The 16,804-nt window shown below is 36.8% G+C and overlaps 1 protein-coding gene across 1 annotated transcript in view; it reads left to right on the plus strand.

Annotated features, from left to right (window-relative positions):
• Positions 1-16,804, plus strand: part of DOK6 (docking protein 6) — a 238,195-nt gene that overhangs the window by 110,756 nt on the left and 110,635 nt on the right. The window contains exon 3 of the mRNA XM_065752981.1: positions 1,981-2,095. Within this exon, the coding sequence (XP_065609053.1) occupies positions 1,981-2,095 (115 nt within the window). The remainder of the gene's footprint in view (positions 1-1,980; positions 2,096-16,804) is intronic.

Genomic DNA, 16,804 nt, shown 5'->3' on the forward strand with positions numbered 1-16,804 from the left:
CACACATTATTATATATGTTGACCAAGGATTACCCTGAGCAAACTACAGGCCTGAAAACTTCATCTTAGAACACAGGAAGAATCATGGAGGCGGTTCATTTAAAGCACATTTCTGAGCATGTAAAGGAGAAGATCATTTTGGGATATGGCATGAGTTAACCAATGGTAAATGATGCCTGACCAATGTGATAGTCATTTATGATGAAATCACCAGATTTGGGAATGAGGAGAGAGCAGTGTTTGTCATCAAATACATCAAATTTAGTAAAATTTTTGGCACTGTTCCCCTCCATGTTCTTGTATCCAAGTTGAGAAATTATAATCTGTGTGGATGGATGTCTGTATTGCAAAAAGCTGGTCAGGTTATCGGAATCAGAATGTCATAGTTAATGGTTTGTTTTCTAACAGGAAGTCAAAAACAAGTGTAAGACTGTTACTATCTTCAAAGTGTGTTCTGGGACATTTCTTGGTTAACACTGTCATAAAGGAACTGGAGGGGGTAACAGAGGATGCACTCATTTAACACCTGTGCAGATGATACCAAGTTGTGAAGAATCAATTGATATGTGCAAAGTCAGAGACCTGAGTGGGCTGGAGGAACGAGCTAACAGGGACCTTGTGAAACTGGGCAAAGTGCTGTCTTTGGGATGGAGGAGCCCATCTAATGACAGGATGAGGATGGACAAATTGCTAGCAGCCCTGCAGGAAGAGCAGGGATGCAGTGAACTGAGTCTCAAATAGCAAAGGTGTCTGACCAGCAGTTTGCTGGGCTGTGTGAACAGGAGCACTACTGCCAGTACAGGCAGTGATTACCCATGTATGTGCTATACTCATTAGACCACGTCTGGAGCCATTTTAGACCCAGCTAGTGCAGCAAAGGCATTGACTAACGGGAGTGAGTTTTGCTGAAGTCAAGGTTTCAAGTTTGTCATCAGCACCTGTACACACCACTTCAAGCTTTTCTTTCCTTCACTTCTTGATGCCTCTGACTACTTATCTGGTCTCAGTGTTTTAGGAATCTTTACCCTAACATGTTCCCTTTTCTTCTTAATGCAGTGTATAAAGATTGTACTTTTTCTTCAGCATCTTCATAGGAATGTCAGAGCTGCATGCAGAGACCATAAGAAAGGAAAATAATAAAATGCCTACTTTCTGTCTATTTTTTTCCCTATCCATAGATGACCAAATTTGTATTGATAACATTTTAAAGAAATTAATTCTGCCTGAGGCAGATGTCCTGCCTGGATGGAAAAGTTAACTATAAACAGAAACTATAAAATTTGCCCAGAGGTAGAAGTAACCAAGAACATTTTATAGCAAGTGTTCAACATGTTAATACAGGCTGTGCTACCAATTCTGTCTGTAATAAAGTATCATTCTTCTATTCTTGTTAATTATAGTCATGTACTTGAATCAAAGGAAGATGTATATGGATTTATTCTGTAAATTTGCTGTAATACTTGTTTCTTATTATTGATAAGCTTTTCTATTATTTGTGGGGGAAAAAAGTGAGTTCTTATGAGGGTGCTATTATACTTTAAAAACAGACAAATATCTTGCCATATAAATATAGTGATACTGGATGACACAATCATTGATTTTCTTCCCTTAACTAATAAGACACTGCTGTTGTTACATTAGATATATATTTAATGTAGATTCTTAAACAGAACAAAATTATATTAATATAGAAATTAAAAAATCCGTTATGGAGGAATCACAAGAGGGCTAGTATCTTTGTAATAACTACATTTTCAAGAAGAACTATATTTGATAATAAGTAGGCTATTCACCTTTTTATTTATGAAATTTTATGGAAGTAGTTGTAATGTTAGATTTTACTTAATTTGTGCGATTTTTTTTGATGGCAAACCTAAAATATAGCAGCCTTCAGGGGAAAAAATAGATTGAGTGGTTATGAGTAGCATTTTTATTTTTATTATTAATACACTGGCCTAAAGTATTTTTCTTCATTTTAAGGTAACTGAGCTGCACAATATCAAAAACATAACTAGATTGCCTCGAGAGACAAAGAAGCATGCAGTGGCGATTATCTTCCATGATGAGACGTCAAAGACATTTGCGTGTGAGTCAGGTAAGCAACGTGTATTGCATCTCTAGCTTGAAGTAATCGAGTTATACATCAAAGTCCTACTCAGATGAATTAAAACAACAGATAGGAAGTCTAAAGGAATTTGATGTAAACAAGCACTTTGGTGTTTTAAGGTGTCTTTTTACGTTGTTGTTGTTCGTTTTTCCTTTCATAACATACTTACAGTGATGTTTAAGGTGTTTTAGAGCTCTTTCCTCAATTATTCAACTTTGCCTGCAGCAAGATGGTCTGAAAACTGGAGACTTTAAGTTAAACTTGTAAAAATGACTAAACAGTACCTACGGGATATTGTTGACTTAAGTCAACATATGAAACATACTCATTTTCCACCAGGTTGTACCATAGGCACTTAATTTATAATAAGTATAATGGCACTGCAGAGAAGAGGTAATTAACAGCTGAAACCCCAGGATATTGTAAGACTGGATGTCAAGCAGCCTGCAGTTTAGACAGCTATGTGATATAATGAATGAGTGAATCATGGTATATAACAACAGGTCATTTCTATGACTTTTGGGTGACAGTGAGCACTGCACTATTAAACTGTAGTGTTTTCTAGTTTGGAAATGCATTTTGTACATAACTGTCTTATGTATATTTCACATGAAAAAAATTGTTTAAAAAATGAATGAGTAAAAATTGTTACTGATGAAGTAGCTGTTAAGCACCATGATTTAGCAACCTCTGACAGCCTCCAGTAACCTCCTCTGTAGCCCCACCCAAAAACAATGTGACACATAGTGATTAAGTGGATAGAAAAAAGACCGAAAACAGACAGAAAACAGGCATGGAGTTGTGAAAAGTTGTGCAGAAACAGACTGGTGGCTATTATGTAGCCTCAGGGATCTGCTGGGACTAACTCTCTTTAACATCTTCATTCTTTACAGTGAGGGTGATGGAGCACTGGAACAGGTTGCTCAGAGAGGTTGTGTGAATATCTCCTATGGAGATATTCAAGACACGTCTGAATGCCTACCGGTGCAAACTAGGTCTTGATCTCTTGAGGTCCCTTCCAACCCCTGCAGTTCTGTGATTCTGTTATTGACAGTCTGCATGATGGTATGAAGGGCACTCTCAGCAAGTTTGCAGATGGCACCAAATTGGGGTGACTCAAATTGGGAAGGCAGGGCTGCTGTTACAGGGACCTGGGCAGGCCAGAGAAATGAGCTGTAGAAATCGTGCAGAATTCAAGAGTAAATGGTCTTGCCTGTGGGATGGAATAATTTCAGGCAACTCTGAAAGCTGTGGGCTAAAGATCTGAAAGAAGCCCTGGAATCTTAGTGGACAGCAAGCTGAACTTGTCCTGGACTGTATTTTTAAGTGAGTTGATAGCAGGTCCAGGCGTTCTTTCTCCTCTATTCTGTAAGGCAACCTCTGTAAGACAAATTTGCCCAGTTTTGAGTCCTGCTACAGTAAGAGTATTGAGGCTCAGGAACAAAGAGATTGAAGGGCTACCAGAGATTTAGAGCATGTTAAGTATGAGGAGAGTCTAAGAGAGCTGGGCCTGTACAGCTCGGGAAAAAAAGAAACAACACAACAAAAAAAAAACAGATTCAGAGGATCATGTTGTTGCATGCAACTTCCTGATCTAAGAATATAAATGGAGCTATAAAAGTACTGGCTATCTTGCATTTTCTGACAGATTAGAAAGCTTAAGTGTGGATAATCCATCCCTGAAAGTGTTCAAGGTAAGGTTGGATGAGTCTGGGCAACCTGATGTAGTGTGAGATTTCCCTGCTCATGGTGGAGTAGGTAGACAAGATAATCTCTAAAGGTCCTTTCCAATTCTATGGCTATATGGTATGATGAAATTTAAACCAGTTTGACGTTCTTTATGCCTTCAGTCAGTCTCAACAGTCCAAACTTGTTCATGTTCATTGCATGAGATATATCCACTGCATTGTTTCATTAAAATCTGACTCTCTAGAATTCTAAATCTTTCCACAGTGAACTGTTATTGTTTTTAATGCTGCTGAAGTATATCAAGTACTTTGCTTTACTTCATGAAACTTTTTGAAGTTTGGGGAATAGTTAGAGAGCTGCTTGTTATTTTAAAAAAGTTTTCTTCTTCTCAGAGATCTAAAGAAATGTTTAATGGCAGTGGCTCCTATGGGACAGTGCCTAAACTTTTAACATTCTCATGGTGTATATACACAATAGGGTTTGTTTTGTCAAGTCACGCCAATTCTTCAGTTAAAACAAAAATCCTTTCCTCCACTAATACTTCTTTTTTCCCCATGACTTCAGTGGAAATTACATGCTCAAGTGGTTTTGGTTCAGTCAGAACTCTTATTCTAAATCTCAGGTGTTTGACCTTCGTGAATTACTTAGAAGCTCAAAGTTTTGTGCTTTTCCACTTTCATGTCTCTAGATAAACAGGAGATAGCTTGCTTCCTATCGTCCTGTCATCCAGAGGCAAATGGAAAGACAGCAGCACTGATCCCATTTCAGGTGGTGTCCTGAGCATAGAATCAGGGAATTGCTCATGTTGGAAAAGACCTTTAAGATAATCAAGTCCAACTGCAACCTAACCATACTACCCTAGCTCTAACAACCCACTGCTAAATCATGTCCCTGAGCACCACATCCACACAGATTTTAAACACATTCAGCTGTGGAGACTCAATCACCTCCCTGGGGAGCCTGTTCCAGTGCTTAACAACCCCTTCTATAAAAATCTCTTCCTAATAACCAACCTAAACCATCCCTGGTGCAACTTGAGGCCGTTTCCCTTGTCCTGTCACTTGTCACCAGTGAGAGACCAACAGTGCTCTCAATGCAATCTCCTTTCAGGTACTTGAAGAGAGCAATAAGGTCTCCCTTCAGCCTCTTCTGCAGGCTAAACAGCCCAATTTCCTTCAGTTGTTCCTCATAGAGCATATTCTCCAGGCCCTTCACAAGCCTTCTTTGAGCCTGCTCCAGCACCTAGATGTCCTTTCTGTATTGAGGTGCCCAAAACTGATCACAGTGAAGTCAGTAAGGGTCAGTAATTTCTTGGAAAGGAGGAAGAAATAGTTCTCAAAGCTGAGTCAGGTTTATGTGGGGACTGAACAATGTGAGATAGGCTTCTTATTAGACTTGTACCTGGGGCTTTAGTTTTATAACACATATCATTTTGGTTTTGATAGTATGTTTTGCTGTCTTTCCCTATACAGTCTAAAACTAAGTGTGTAGGATGAAAATCAGCGTGTTGTTCTGGATCCTTAGCGTGCTTATTGCCTGTAAAGCAGCTGCTGGCAAGCCTGAGCTCTGGATGTGCTGTAGCATGCATATTTCCATTAGAATTTCATCAGATTAGCATTCCAGTAAGCACCTAATTTTTTGTAGTCTTCATTTACTAATGAAGATGTTCTGTTGAAAAACAGAAATGTTCAGTATGCTTTTGCTATCATCTAACTCTTCCCATCACTACCACCAGAACTTCCAACTCTACAACAGAATATATTTGACTCTGAAGTCTATTGAAAAGTTTTGAAGACCAAAGCAATCTCAGGTATTACAATTCCCCAGTTAAAACTGTGGGATAACAAGTCTTTAAGAAAGAGTCATCTCTCTTCAGGGAGAGAAGGAACCTGCTTACTGTTGCTTTATTTCTTTCTGACCTCCAGTGTAACAGAGAGTTATGACTTCAATGATTACCAAGAAGTGTTTTAAATCATCTCAAATAGATTTGTTTCAATGGAAGTAAAGTAATGAGAAGTCATGGCTGGTTAAAGTATGTGAAAAGTAGTCTATCACTCATTCAACTCAAAGCAGTGGGAATCCTTCTTCAGACCATGGGAACTGCTGCCACCTTAGAAAGGATCATGCTGATATTTCATTTTCAGACTTCTTGAAAGTTATGTGAAAGTTATTGTCATTAAGGGAGTTTTACAATATTGCTATCAAGAATCATAAATTCTGAGTTGGTTTAAAAAGATGAAACTGCTATACTCTCTGATTCCTAACATTCTGATAAAGTTTAGTGTTGCCAAATGCATGAGCAGCTTAAAAATGAAAGGATAGAATAATGTGAATAAAGTTGAAGCAGTTTTGAGGAGTCTAGCCTATTTACTCCAGCATAACAAAAGCTGAAAATATTCTACTGTTGTCTTCTAAATACATCAGGGGAAAAAATCATAATTAAAAAAAAAAATTAACCTTATCACAAGAACGAATACAAACTATACATAGGTCACACTGAAAATAATGCATTCTATTTATTTTCATGGAAACTACAGTAGATAAAGATACATTAATATTATTTAATAGAGCAAATTCTCAGCTATAAAACGCTGTTTTTCAACACAATCACCATCATTAGCTATTCATTTTCACCAGTGGTGAACAAGAGCCTACATGCCATTCTCCTAAATATCTGCATCAGCAGAGGTGACCCACTGTCACTGTCACCACTATTGAAACACACTGACCACCACCTCACTGTGCTCACTGTTTAGTCTCCATTAATGTTTAGCAAGCGTTGATGAATATCAATGAGTGCTAGCTTTTTTGCATGGAGGACTTCACTGGCACACCTCTGCTTTATACACACTTCCATGTCAGACACTTTTTTGTCTAACTACCTGCCTGTTAACATTGATTTAATGGCAACAAAATGTAGTGGAGTGTTGGTGGGAAAGTTCAACCTTTACTGCCATACCACTGGCATCTGTTTCTGTTATCAGCAGTCGACATAACAAAATAGGAGGCATTACTTTCAGAGCAGCCCTCGTAAAAGTAGATGACCAACTGTCCATAGTAACATAGACTGAAGGTGTAAATGATTTCTTAGCACATAAGGACATTTTTAAAACTTTCAATGTGTTTTTTTCATTCATCCCTCTTGCATCATTTATTCAATGTTTAAATAAATTGGACGTGTGGATAGGAGTACTTCCAGTATACCCTGGTGCACTCCTGCCAGGTAAGAAAACTGCCTTCATCCTGTCATACCTGCCATGCTTCCTGCTATTTTTACCCAGTGCTGAACTTCTGATAGTAAAATGGCAAATGAAGTAGAGCCATTCTAGCTACTGAGTCTGAGGTGCTGTCTTTTCCTAATGCTATTTTTCAAAATACTGCTGTAGGTTTTTTGGTGATGGTGGGTTGTTTTGGTTTTTTTTGTTGCTTTTTTTCAGGTAAGGATACTGTTAGTCTTGTATAGATAGTATAGATGTATAGCTGTGCTCAGACAAATGTAGCTATTGAGAAGCATATTTCCCTACAAAGCTGATGTCTCTAATGTGGCAGTCACCCAAGTGTCTGCAGTGAGACAGAATGCCCTGTAAACCCTCTCTGAAGCTGTAGATATGATGCAGTGTGTAGTACTGACTGCTTATGTCTAGCAAGAAAATGAGATTGAAGGACATGAATGTTGATTAGAGCTGGAAGCTGTTGTAGTAGGCGTGGGACAACAGAAGCTTGTATTACTACTGTGGAAGTTGCTAACAAAAAAGCTGAATAATGGCTAGCTTATTGGGAAAGAGATTTCTGGGTTGTACCATGTCAGTTATGAACCACATGGAAGCATGATTTTCCCTTCAGTGATATCAGGAAAATGTTAAGGAACGTCAACTTAGGCTTACTGAATCACAAGCTTGTGTAAAATCTATTTCAAATTCCCAAGTAATTCTTGGTTTAACTGAAAAAAAAAAAGTTTTTTCCTTTTGTTGAAAATCAACGATGTTCCGTGTCATGTGTCAGTGTGTTCAGTAGTGTGCCTTTTTTGGTGTTGTATGTATTTTCTTCTTTTAATCTTATTGTCGCCATTTTCTTGCATCACTTTCTCTTCATCTTTGAAAAAAAAAACAATAATAATAATAATAATACATTGCTGCTTTTGTTGAAAAAAGGCACAAATTCTGTTCATTTTTTTAACTGAAAAATCTTTGTGGCTATTTCCAAATTACCACGGGTTATGTACTGTGCTTCTTCTCCTTTTCACGAGTGAAAGCAAAGATAACTCTGTTCCATTTCCTGTGCTTGAATAGTTTTGCAGATGTCAGTAGAACATTAGATGTAATTCATATCACTGTTTCCTTTGACAGCTAAGAAGCCTGAAGGTTTGGGATTGAAATCACAGTGACACATTGAGGCTTTGAGATGAACTATTAGTGATCATTCCTGCTGGTGATGCTAACAGTGCAAATAACTACACAAGCTTTAAAAATAACCAGATTTTCACTGCTAGCTTTCTGTATTTGAAGCTCAAGGATCATGGAGGTGTAATTTCCCAAATAGAATCTTCGTATCAAAAACAGGGATGCAAGAAGAACCCCTTATTATTTATAGAAAAATAAGTTTGTATAGTCGAATATCTTCCAAAAGGCATATTTCTCTGTTGTAGCTACATAAAAACTGGTGACTCTACATTTTATGCTTTCTATTTTGGGGGTTATTTTCTTTTTGTATTTTTTTTTCTTTGTTAAAGGTGAAGGATCTGTATTTTCCTGTGTATATTCATACTTCCCCATGTGCCACATTTTTTTTCTTTTTTTTTTTTTGAGGTCAAATTAAAAAGTGAAAAGACAGGCATTGCATGAGGCTAATCATGTTGCTCTGGATTCCTGCCGTCCTGCTTTTTGATCATAGTATCTCAATCACTCTCCACTTTTCAGGGAAAAGCTCAATCTGAGTCATGGTTATAAATGTTACACTTATAGATTAAAATTGAAGATGTGTTCTTTTTTTTCCTTGACTGATGTTCCCATGTAATTAATAATGACTTTTATTTCTTAATTATTTTGTGATTGCTTAAAAAAAGTTTCTTTATTCTTACTTTAAAAATTACAGATTTTTATAAATCTTTAGAAATATTTGGATTTTCATTCATGCATCATATTTGCTTTTTATTGTTCCTTATTTTCCGGTGGTTATTTTATGAACTACATTGTTACAATTTTCTGACACACGCTAGCAGTATGTATAATTAATAACTGGAAGAGATAATTAAAAAAAAAATACCCTATCTCGAGGAGACAATCTTTGGTAGGACAGGTACTCAGGTACAACATTATTAAATTCTCTCTTACGCTGGAAAGAAGCTGGAAATTTTTCTTTATTTCATTAAGGGTTCCAGTACATAGATTTGTGCAGATACATAGATGTGATATGTGTTAGTTACTCTTGCTATTCACTTACATTAAATTTGCCTAGGCACTCTTTAGTTACATGTAACACCATGAAAGTGAAATAGCTCTGTATTAATTCTTTCTTCCTAGGCAAATATATTTAAGTGTAGACACAGTAAGTGCTCTCCTTATCACAGTTCAGCTCAGAAGGATTTAAATTTAAACTGTTCCCATAGGAACAAAAGTTAAGCAAGATAGCTAAGATAATAACAGCTCATCCATGCTACAGTGTGTAGGACTCCTTGAGAGTGGGAGAGTAAAAAATACTCTTCCTTCCTACAGAAGCTGAGAAACTGCAGAATACAATCAGGAGAAAGAAAGCAGATTTCAGCTTAATCTTGTAGATAGTGCACGTTCAGCTGAATGTTAATTTCAGAGAGACTTATACAAATGTCAATATCTCAAGCCTCTGCTCTAGAAGTTTGGCATCTCTTTACCTTCCCAGTTGTGAAAAGATAGAAGGTGGGTTAGCGATGGTGAAGTCTGGAACCTCAGGCATGCAGAGGTATGGAAGAATCTGACAGACTAATCCAAAGTTTTAAAATATGTTTTTCCCTAAGTTGCTAAGCATCTAAAGAACCTTGCAGTAACTACAGACAGCATGTTTTGTAACAGAAAAAAGTCTGTACCAATGTAGTGGCTCAAGCCCCTAAAAATGTTGTCTAACAACATGGTCTAATATTTGGCCAACAACATGAAAAAAAGTTCTTTTTGACCTTCAGCTGTTTATCTTAAAATTCAAATATGGAAGAATTAATACTTTTTGAATTTATATATAACAAGATTTCTTCCTGATCTCATTTTGAGATTCTGAGGGGATTTGATAAGTTTAGTGTATCATAAATAATTGCCAGTCCTGTGAAGCAAAGATATGGAGATACTGTTTTATCCTTTTTATAATTCATGGCATAAATGAATTTCAATGACTGAATAGTTTTAATCATGATTGTTAACATCCAAATTTATATCTGAACATGTAAATACATTGGAAGGTAAAGCAGTAAGTCACTACCTGTTTTCAGTACGCCTTCTATGCTATATATCCCACTATGTAAGTACATCTCACATTTACTATTGACCTGTTGACCAAAACACTAAAAGTACCTTTGGAGACCATTTGGAAATGTGAATGAATTTTGTATATAAAAAATGTATCATATTTTGAGATCATATTAGTACTTTGCAGAAGGTGTGGAAGTGAGACTTCATAAACTGAGTGGTAGATGAATATAACAAAGCCAACAAATCTCAGGTAGAGAATTTCCATAGGTATTACATATTATATATATATATATATATATATATATATACACACACACATATAGTGTCTGCCTCCCTTAAAACACCCATGCATAAGGTTTTAGTATGCATTTACAATTGCTATTATCACTAAGAAATGTGAAATTTTGCAAAGTAAAATAAATAAAAGCAAAGTAGAGAAAATGTTTTTCTTATTAATCCACATACGCAATCTGATCTGGTAATTTATGTAGATGCTTTTATCCTGTGGCCATATCTTGGTATTCAGAGAAATTGCACAGTTGGCTTTCCAAACTGCATGAGAATAGATTAAATATGTTCTGAAGCAAGAGTAAGCTCAGAGTGTCTTCCTCCTCAAAACAAAACAAAGCAAAACTCCCACTCATTCAAATCACTATTTTGCATAACACAGAAATTAAATCCTATCAATGTTGCCTTTTAATGCCTTCTTACATGTTCGACTCAAGTTGTGAAATGACACATGGAACTGGAAAAGGGATTGCAAACAAATTTAATGCCTTCACTTTTAAACTACCTTTTAATCATGCATGTTCACAACCTCTCTAGTGTTCATGGAACAACTCATGCTAAGTATTTGTTATTCTGCATTAAGCAAAGGCATTTCTTACCAGTTTTCCATAATATAGAAGTCTTTTGACTTTTTAAAATACTTTGACATATTATATTCCTTAGTGTTGTGTTTTAATTCATGCTATTCAGGTTCTTTAGCATATTTCCTTTATTTTATTATAGCGATCATAGAACTGAATCCTTAATAGTCACGGCATTTAACATGACAGTCTGACTGCCATTTAGCTAATCGTTTTAGGTGATTTCATTATCAGGCAGCACGTAACTACATAGAGTAAGTCCTGGACTGAAATAAAAAGAAGTGAAGAAAACAATCATTGTCCATTTACGATAGAATATAAGGTTGAAAGTAATTTGCCCTAAGAAATTAGAAGTTAAAGTGTATAATGTATATGTACATTGGTCACTCTGAAATTGAAGCCTCTTATTTATTTCCATGGAAACTTCAACAGGCACAAAGATCACAGTAAGACAGAGTGAATTCTCAGCTACAAGCACTGTTTTTCATCATACTTATTACCACCAGGTATACCTTTCCAAAAGTTCTTCATTTTGTGATGTGACAGCTGTGCATGAGCATCTGGAATGTGTATTTTTTTTCATGTTTCTGTCACCACTGCTGAAATGCACTACTGATCACCTCATTGTGCTCACATCCACTATTTGGTCTCCATAAGCATTCAGCAAAGATCAGTTAATGTCAACGGGTGCAGCTGTTTCCACGTGAAGGAATTCAGTGACACCCCTTTGCTTCACCTGCACTTCCACATCAAATGTGCATTCTGTCCGACTGCTGCCCTCTGCTGCCATCTGTCACACAGCAACAAAATGCAATGGGATATTGGTGGGAAGGTTCAACCTCTACTGCGATACCAGCAGTATCTGCCTCTGACGTTGTGAGCCAATGTCAATAACTCCAGTACAATGAAAGGCATTACTTTCAGAGCAGCCCACATATATTTGTGTGTATATATGTACATATATGCTACACATACGCTATGTATGTGTAGTGTAATGTAACTTGTAGGTTATGTCTGTTTAGAATTTAAACAAATATGTATTAGGAGTTCTAAGACTGAAAAGAAAATGACATATGACTGTATAGCTGAAACTAGAACAAAAGCCTATATTCTCTGCCTTGTTAATGCATCCCACCCTGAGTTATGTCTTTTATTGATTAATGTGCTAGACACTTTGGAAGAGAACTGAATGACACCTACGTTTTAATAAGTTCATTGTAAACCCATGAGAAACAAATTCATTTTTTCCCTAGATTTAGACTAACATCTGGCACAATAAAATAGAATAATGTACATTTTTATGTTTTCAAATCTACTACGTCCTATTTTCTTCAATTACAATTCAACAGTGTTAAAAGTTTTCTTGTGAAAATGAGATTTAAACAAGAGTTTTTCATTAGAAATATAGGCAGGACTTGAGAACCTGTGTAATTATTCCAGTGCAGTTATTCTTCCCCAGGCTTTTGGACTATTGACTCCCAGCAGCCCTTGATGCCAAAATCCTTCAGTATCTTGCCAGGTAGACAGTCAGAGTAACTGAGTAGATTTCTGACAGTGTGTTTACATCTTAATGAATCTACATTTAATCAGAAAAGTCTCAGCCAGCTCTAGGAAAAACACTCTTAGGAACAAATCATCACTGCCTTGAGTCTTATCCTGTAAAATATCGCAAAAGTTTTAGCAGCATATTAAAATGTGTCATCTGCAGAGGGCTGTATTTTTCAATGCCTGATGAAGAGCTGGGTCAATAAAGAAGTTTCATTGTTATGTATTTGTATCAAGACACAACAACTCGTTGTTCTAAAGCCAAGTCAGCCTGCTGCAAGCCAGCTCTGCTCTGTAAATAGTGCAGCTTTATCTTAGGAAGGCATCACATCTTAGCACATTTACTACTCTTCTCATCTGGTTTGCAGTGGAGTTGAAACAGTCATCTTGCTTGTACCATAGAAGATGATGCTAGACTTTTGATAAGGCAAGCCATGTTTTATGGTACTATTCAGGCTTTAGAGTTAGCTTTCATTACCTCTGTTTTCAGCAAGCGTATCTAGGACCCACAGAACATGCAGTTATGTGAGGAAATTGAGATTCATAGATTCATAAATACATTAGGTTGGAAAGGACCTACAAGAACATCTAGTCCAACCATCCTCCTATCACTATCCCTACCCACTGAACTACTAAATCAAATCCCTTAGCACCTCATCTAAACGCTTCTTGAACAGCGCTAGGGATGGTGCCTCAACCACCTCCCTAGGCAGGCCATTCCAGTGCCTGACCACTCCTTCAGAGAAAAAAATATTCCTTAAATCTAATCTAAATCTTCCCTGGCACAACTTGTGGCCATTCCCTCTCGTCCTGTCGTTATTTATCAGGGAGAAGAGGCCCACCCCCTCCTCACCACAACCCCCCTTCAGGAAGTGGTAGAGTGCAATAAGGTCTCCTCTGATTCTCCTCTTCTCCAGACTAAACAATCCCAGCTCCCTCAGCCACTCCTCATAAGACTTGTGCTCCAGACAGGAAACTGTGCCAAATAAGCAGATTTAAGACAATATAACTTAACTGTATATCACTTACTTTCTGTGTTTATATCTATCTATCTATATATTTAATTAATTATCAGGGCTACCATTATTAAGACTCTTGGATATGAAGCTCAGATACTTGCTTGCTTTGATAATCACTCAAATTCCTTATCCTGTCACATTCTGGTTTCCAGAAAGGTACCGGGGTACACTGACTCTGTCTTAACACACCAACAGAGAAGTACATAGGTGGTATAGGTGGTAAAGTTCTTTTTTTCTATTATTTTCCCTTTCTTTAACTATAATAGAAGATACAAATTATTAATTCATGCCAATCTGACAAACTGTATTGTGTATGAGCATATTTCTCTCTCCTTTACCTTCACAATCATTGGTGTAATACCCTACCTGCTCTCCACAATTTTACCTGTGCTGGAGTAGAAGCCAGACATCATCTTAGATAAAAAAGGCTTCTGCTCTTCTATGTGGGATATAGTTCAGATCTCTTGGGATATGTGAATATATATCACCCCATAAAATAATGTGACTTCTGTGGTTCCTGACCTCCCCTGAGAATAGCGTACATTTAGTGACAGTACAAAAATCATGGCATTAATTTATAGATTGAATTTGGAGTATTGACAGATGATGTATGACTGGCTGAGCCTAGGGAGAGTTCAATGAATAACATGATAATTTACTGCTCCAAATGTGGAACACCAGATCTATTTTTCATTCTCTGTCACTGCTCAGCTGGAATTACATTTGGCTACTTAAAACATGTAAGGTATATGGGACTGTTAACAGATTAAATGTTTCAACATTTTTAGAACACTTTTCTTTTGGAGTGAAGACAAGCTAATAAGAATGGCATCTCTAAATGAGGCAGGAAGTTTTGTGTGCTACTAATATGTACTTAACCATGTGTTCAGCATGGGATATTCTAATTCATATGCAGTCTAGACATGACCATTTCTGACAGATTTGTGCACATTACAGAAAAAAAAAAGTTTAGTTGTCCATCTGTCTTCATATCATTCTGAGATGTTGCTTGAATACTATGGCCAATGTACTGTTAGAATCAGTATTAAAACACTAGTGGACTGTTGTACAATCAGAGTCTTATCTGCTGTCAGAGTGATCTACAGAGTTTGTAAATTTGATGCTTGCTACTGGCTACAAGTGAAACAATTCTGAAGACTGAACCATGTGTGAGACTACTACAGGTATACATACAGTAATAATGAAAAGTGAAATTTTGTGTGACTTCTGATCTCTTGGGCAGTATTTAATGGTAAACATACGGAGTTATGATTTAAGAACAGAAGCAAACAAATTTTGTACAGAATCAATTCTAAAATTCATCAGTTTAGAATTTTCATTTTTTCTGTATATGCTTACATTAGAAAAGTGCAGTAAGCTTTCTATTGAATAATAATGCCGTCATATCCTTCAATAAAAGAGCACAAAACCATCTCTTTTTGTATTTTGTGATACCCTGTATAATTATTATCTGGATAAGTAGCCAATTCTTTTGTGAATTTTATACTTTAATTTTTGTGACTGTCTTTTAAAACCAAATCCTTCCCAATAGTTATCTATCAGTTTTAAATCTTAGCAAGACTATTTTCCGAGTTTAGTCCAGTGTTTTTTGTAGATGGAATCTTCATTTGGAGATTTAACTAGGGTATTTCATTAGTCTCCATATCGAGGGCTGAAGTTTTGATGGCACTTTTCCTCCTGTCACCAAAGATTTTAAATTTGACTACTTAATGGTCACTATGGCCAAGGCAGCCACCAATCACCACTACACCCATGAAATCTTCTCTGTTAACAAAAAGAGAGATCTAAGAGGGTGCCTTGCCTCATAAACTCCCTTAGTACCTTTACTAGGAAAATCCTGGACCTGTTTGTATCAGCTGAGTGGTGTTCCCAGTTAACATCTGGCAAGTTGAAGTCCCCTGTAAGAGCAGAGGCACTTGATCTAGAAGTCTCTTCTAGTTCCTTAAGGAGTAATTCATTTGTGCTGTCATCCAGGTTAGGTGGTGTATGGAAGACTCCCTCAGTGTCATCCCCTTTGATTGCTTGTTCCTTAATCCTTACCTAGAGGCTCTCAACTGAGTCATTGCTAACTGACAACAGCTCCATACAATCCAGCTAGTCCATTGCAGACAGCCCCACCTCCCTTTTTGCCTGCCCTGCCTTTCTCTTCTGAAAAGCCCATAGCCGTCCATCACAGCACACCAGTCACAGGATTCTTCTCCCCATGTTTCCCTTATGACATTGACATCAAGCTCTGGGACTGAGCCAAGGCTTTTTGTTCTTGCTTGTTCCTTGTGCTGTATGTGTTGCTGTAGAAGCATTTCAGATGTGCTTCATTGTACCCAGCACCTCACAGAGCAGACTGAATAATCTCACTAGCACACAGTCCCTTTGAACATATTTTCTGTAATTGCAGTTCAGTTACATTTATACTATTTACATAATCAGAACAGAGAAATAAACCTTTTAATTCTAGAAAATCTTTTATTTTCAAATTTCTAAAATGTGTCTGCTTTTCAAGTTTTGTTTTAAGCAATTCCAACTGCAGCTAAAGCTTCCTTGGAAGTTATTCTAATTTAAAACTTCTCAATGGTTTATGGGCTGGTTCAGCCCAGTTCTGTGACTGATGGGGCAGGGGACCCACAGAGCCAGGAAAGGGGGGAAAAGGGAGAGGGTAGAGAGATGGGCCTAAAAATAAAACAGTGGCAACAATCTAAGGAGGAAAGCTAATTTACTAAAGAAGATATTGCAATGAAAAATAACACAATATAGTACAATATTGAAGCTAATAAATCAAATAAAATGAGAGAGTGTCTGAAACCAAAGACCTTACTCTAAAGCTGAAGGTAAGATGGCTAGGAAGCTCCCAGTATGCATGAGCAGCAAAAAGAGGCAGTCTTAGGACTTGAATGCAGTTTTATCTTTTTATTATTATTATTATTATTATTATTGTTATCGTGTTTGTTTGTTTGTTTGTTTGTTTATCTATTTGTACGTGTTCCAGGAAGTGGAATCAAATCATACTATGTTTAAATTTTGTAGTTGCCTGCTGCATCAAATTTGCATTGCTGTTCAGTGGTTTTGTGTGACAGTACATTCAGGCAAGTTTTTGACTAGAGATTTTTTATCTTTTTTTAATTAAAA

Source organism: Cyrtonyx montezumae, unplaced genomic scaffold (genome assembly GCF_038088225.1).
Source record: "Cyrtonyx montezumae isolate F1298 unplaced genomic scaffold, pur_monq_1.0 scaffold_8, whole genome shotgun sequence".
Taxonomy (NCBI): Eukaryota; Metazoa; Chordata; class Aves; order Galliformes; family Odontophoridae; genus Cyrtonyx; species Cyrtonyx montezumae.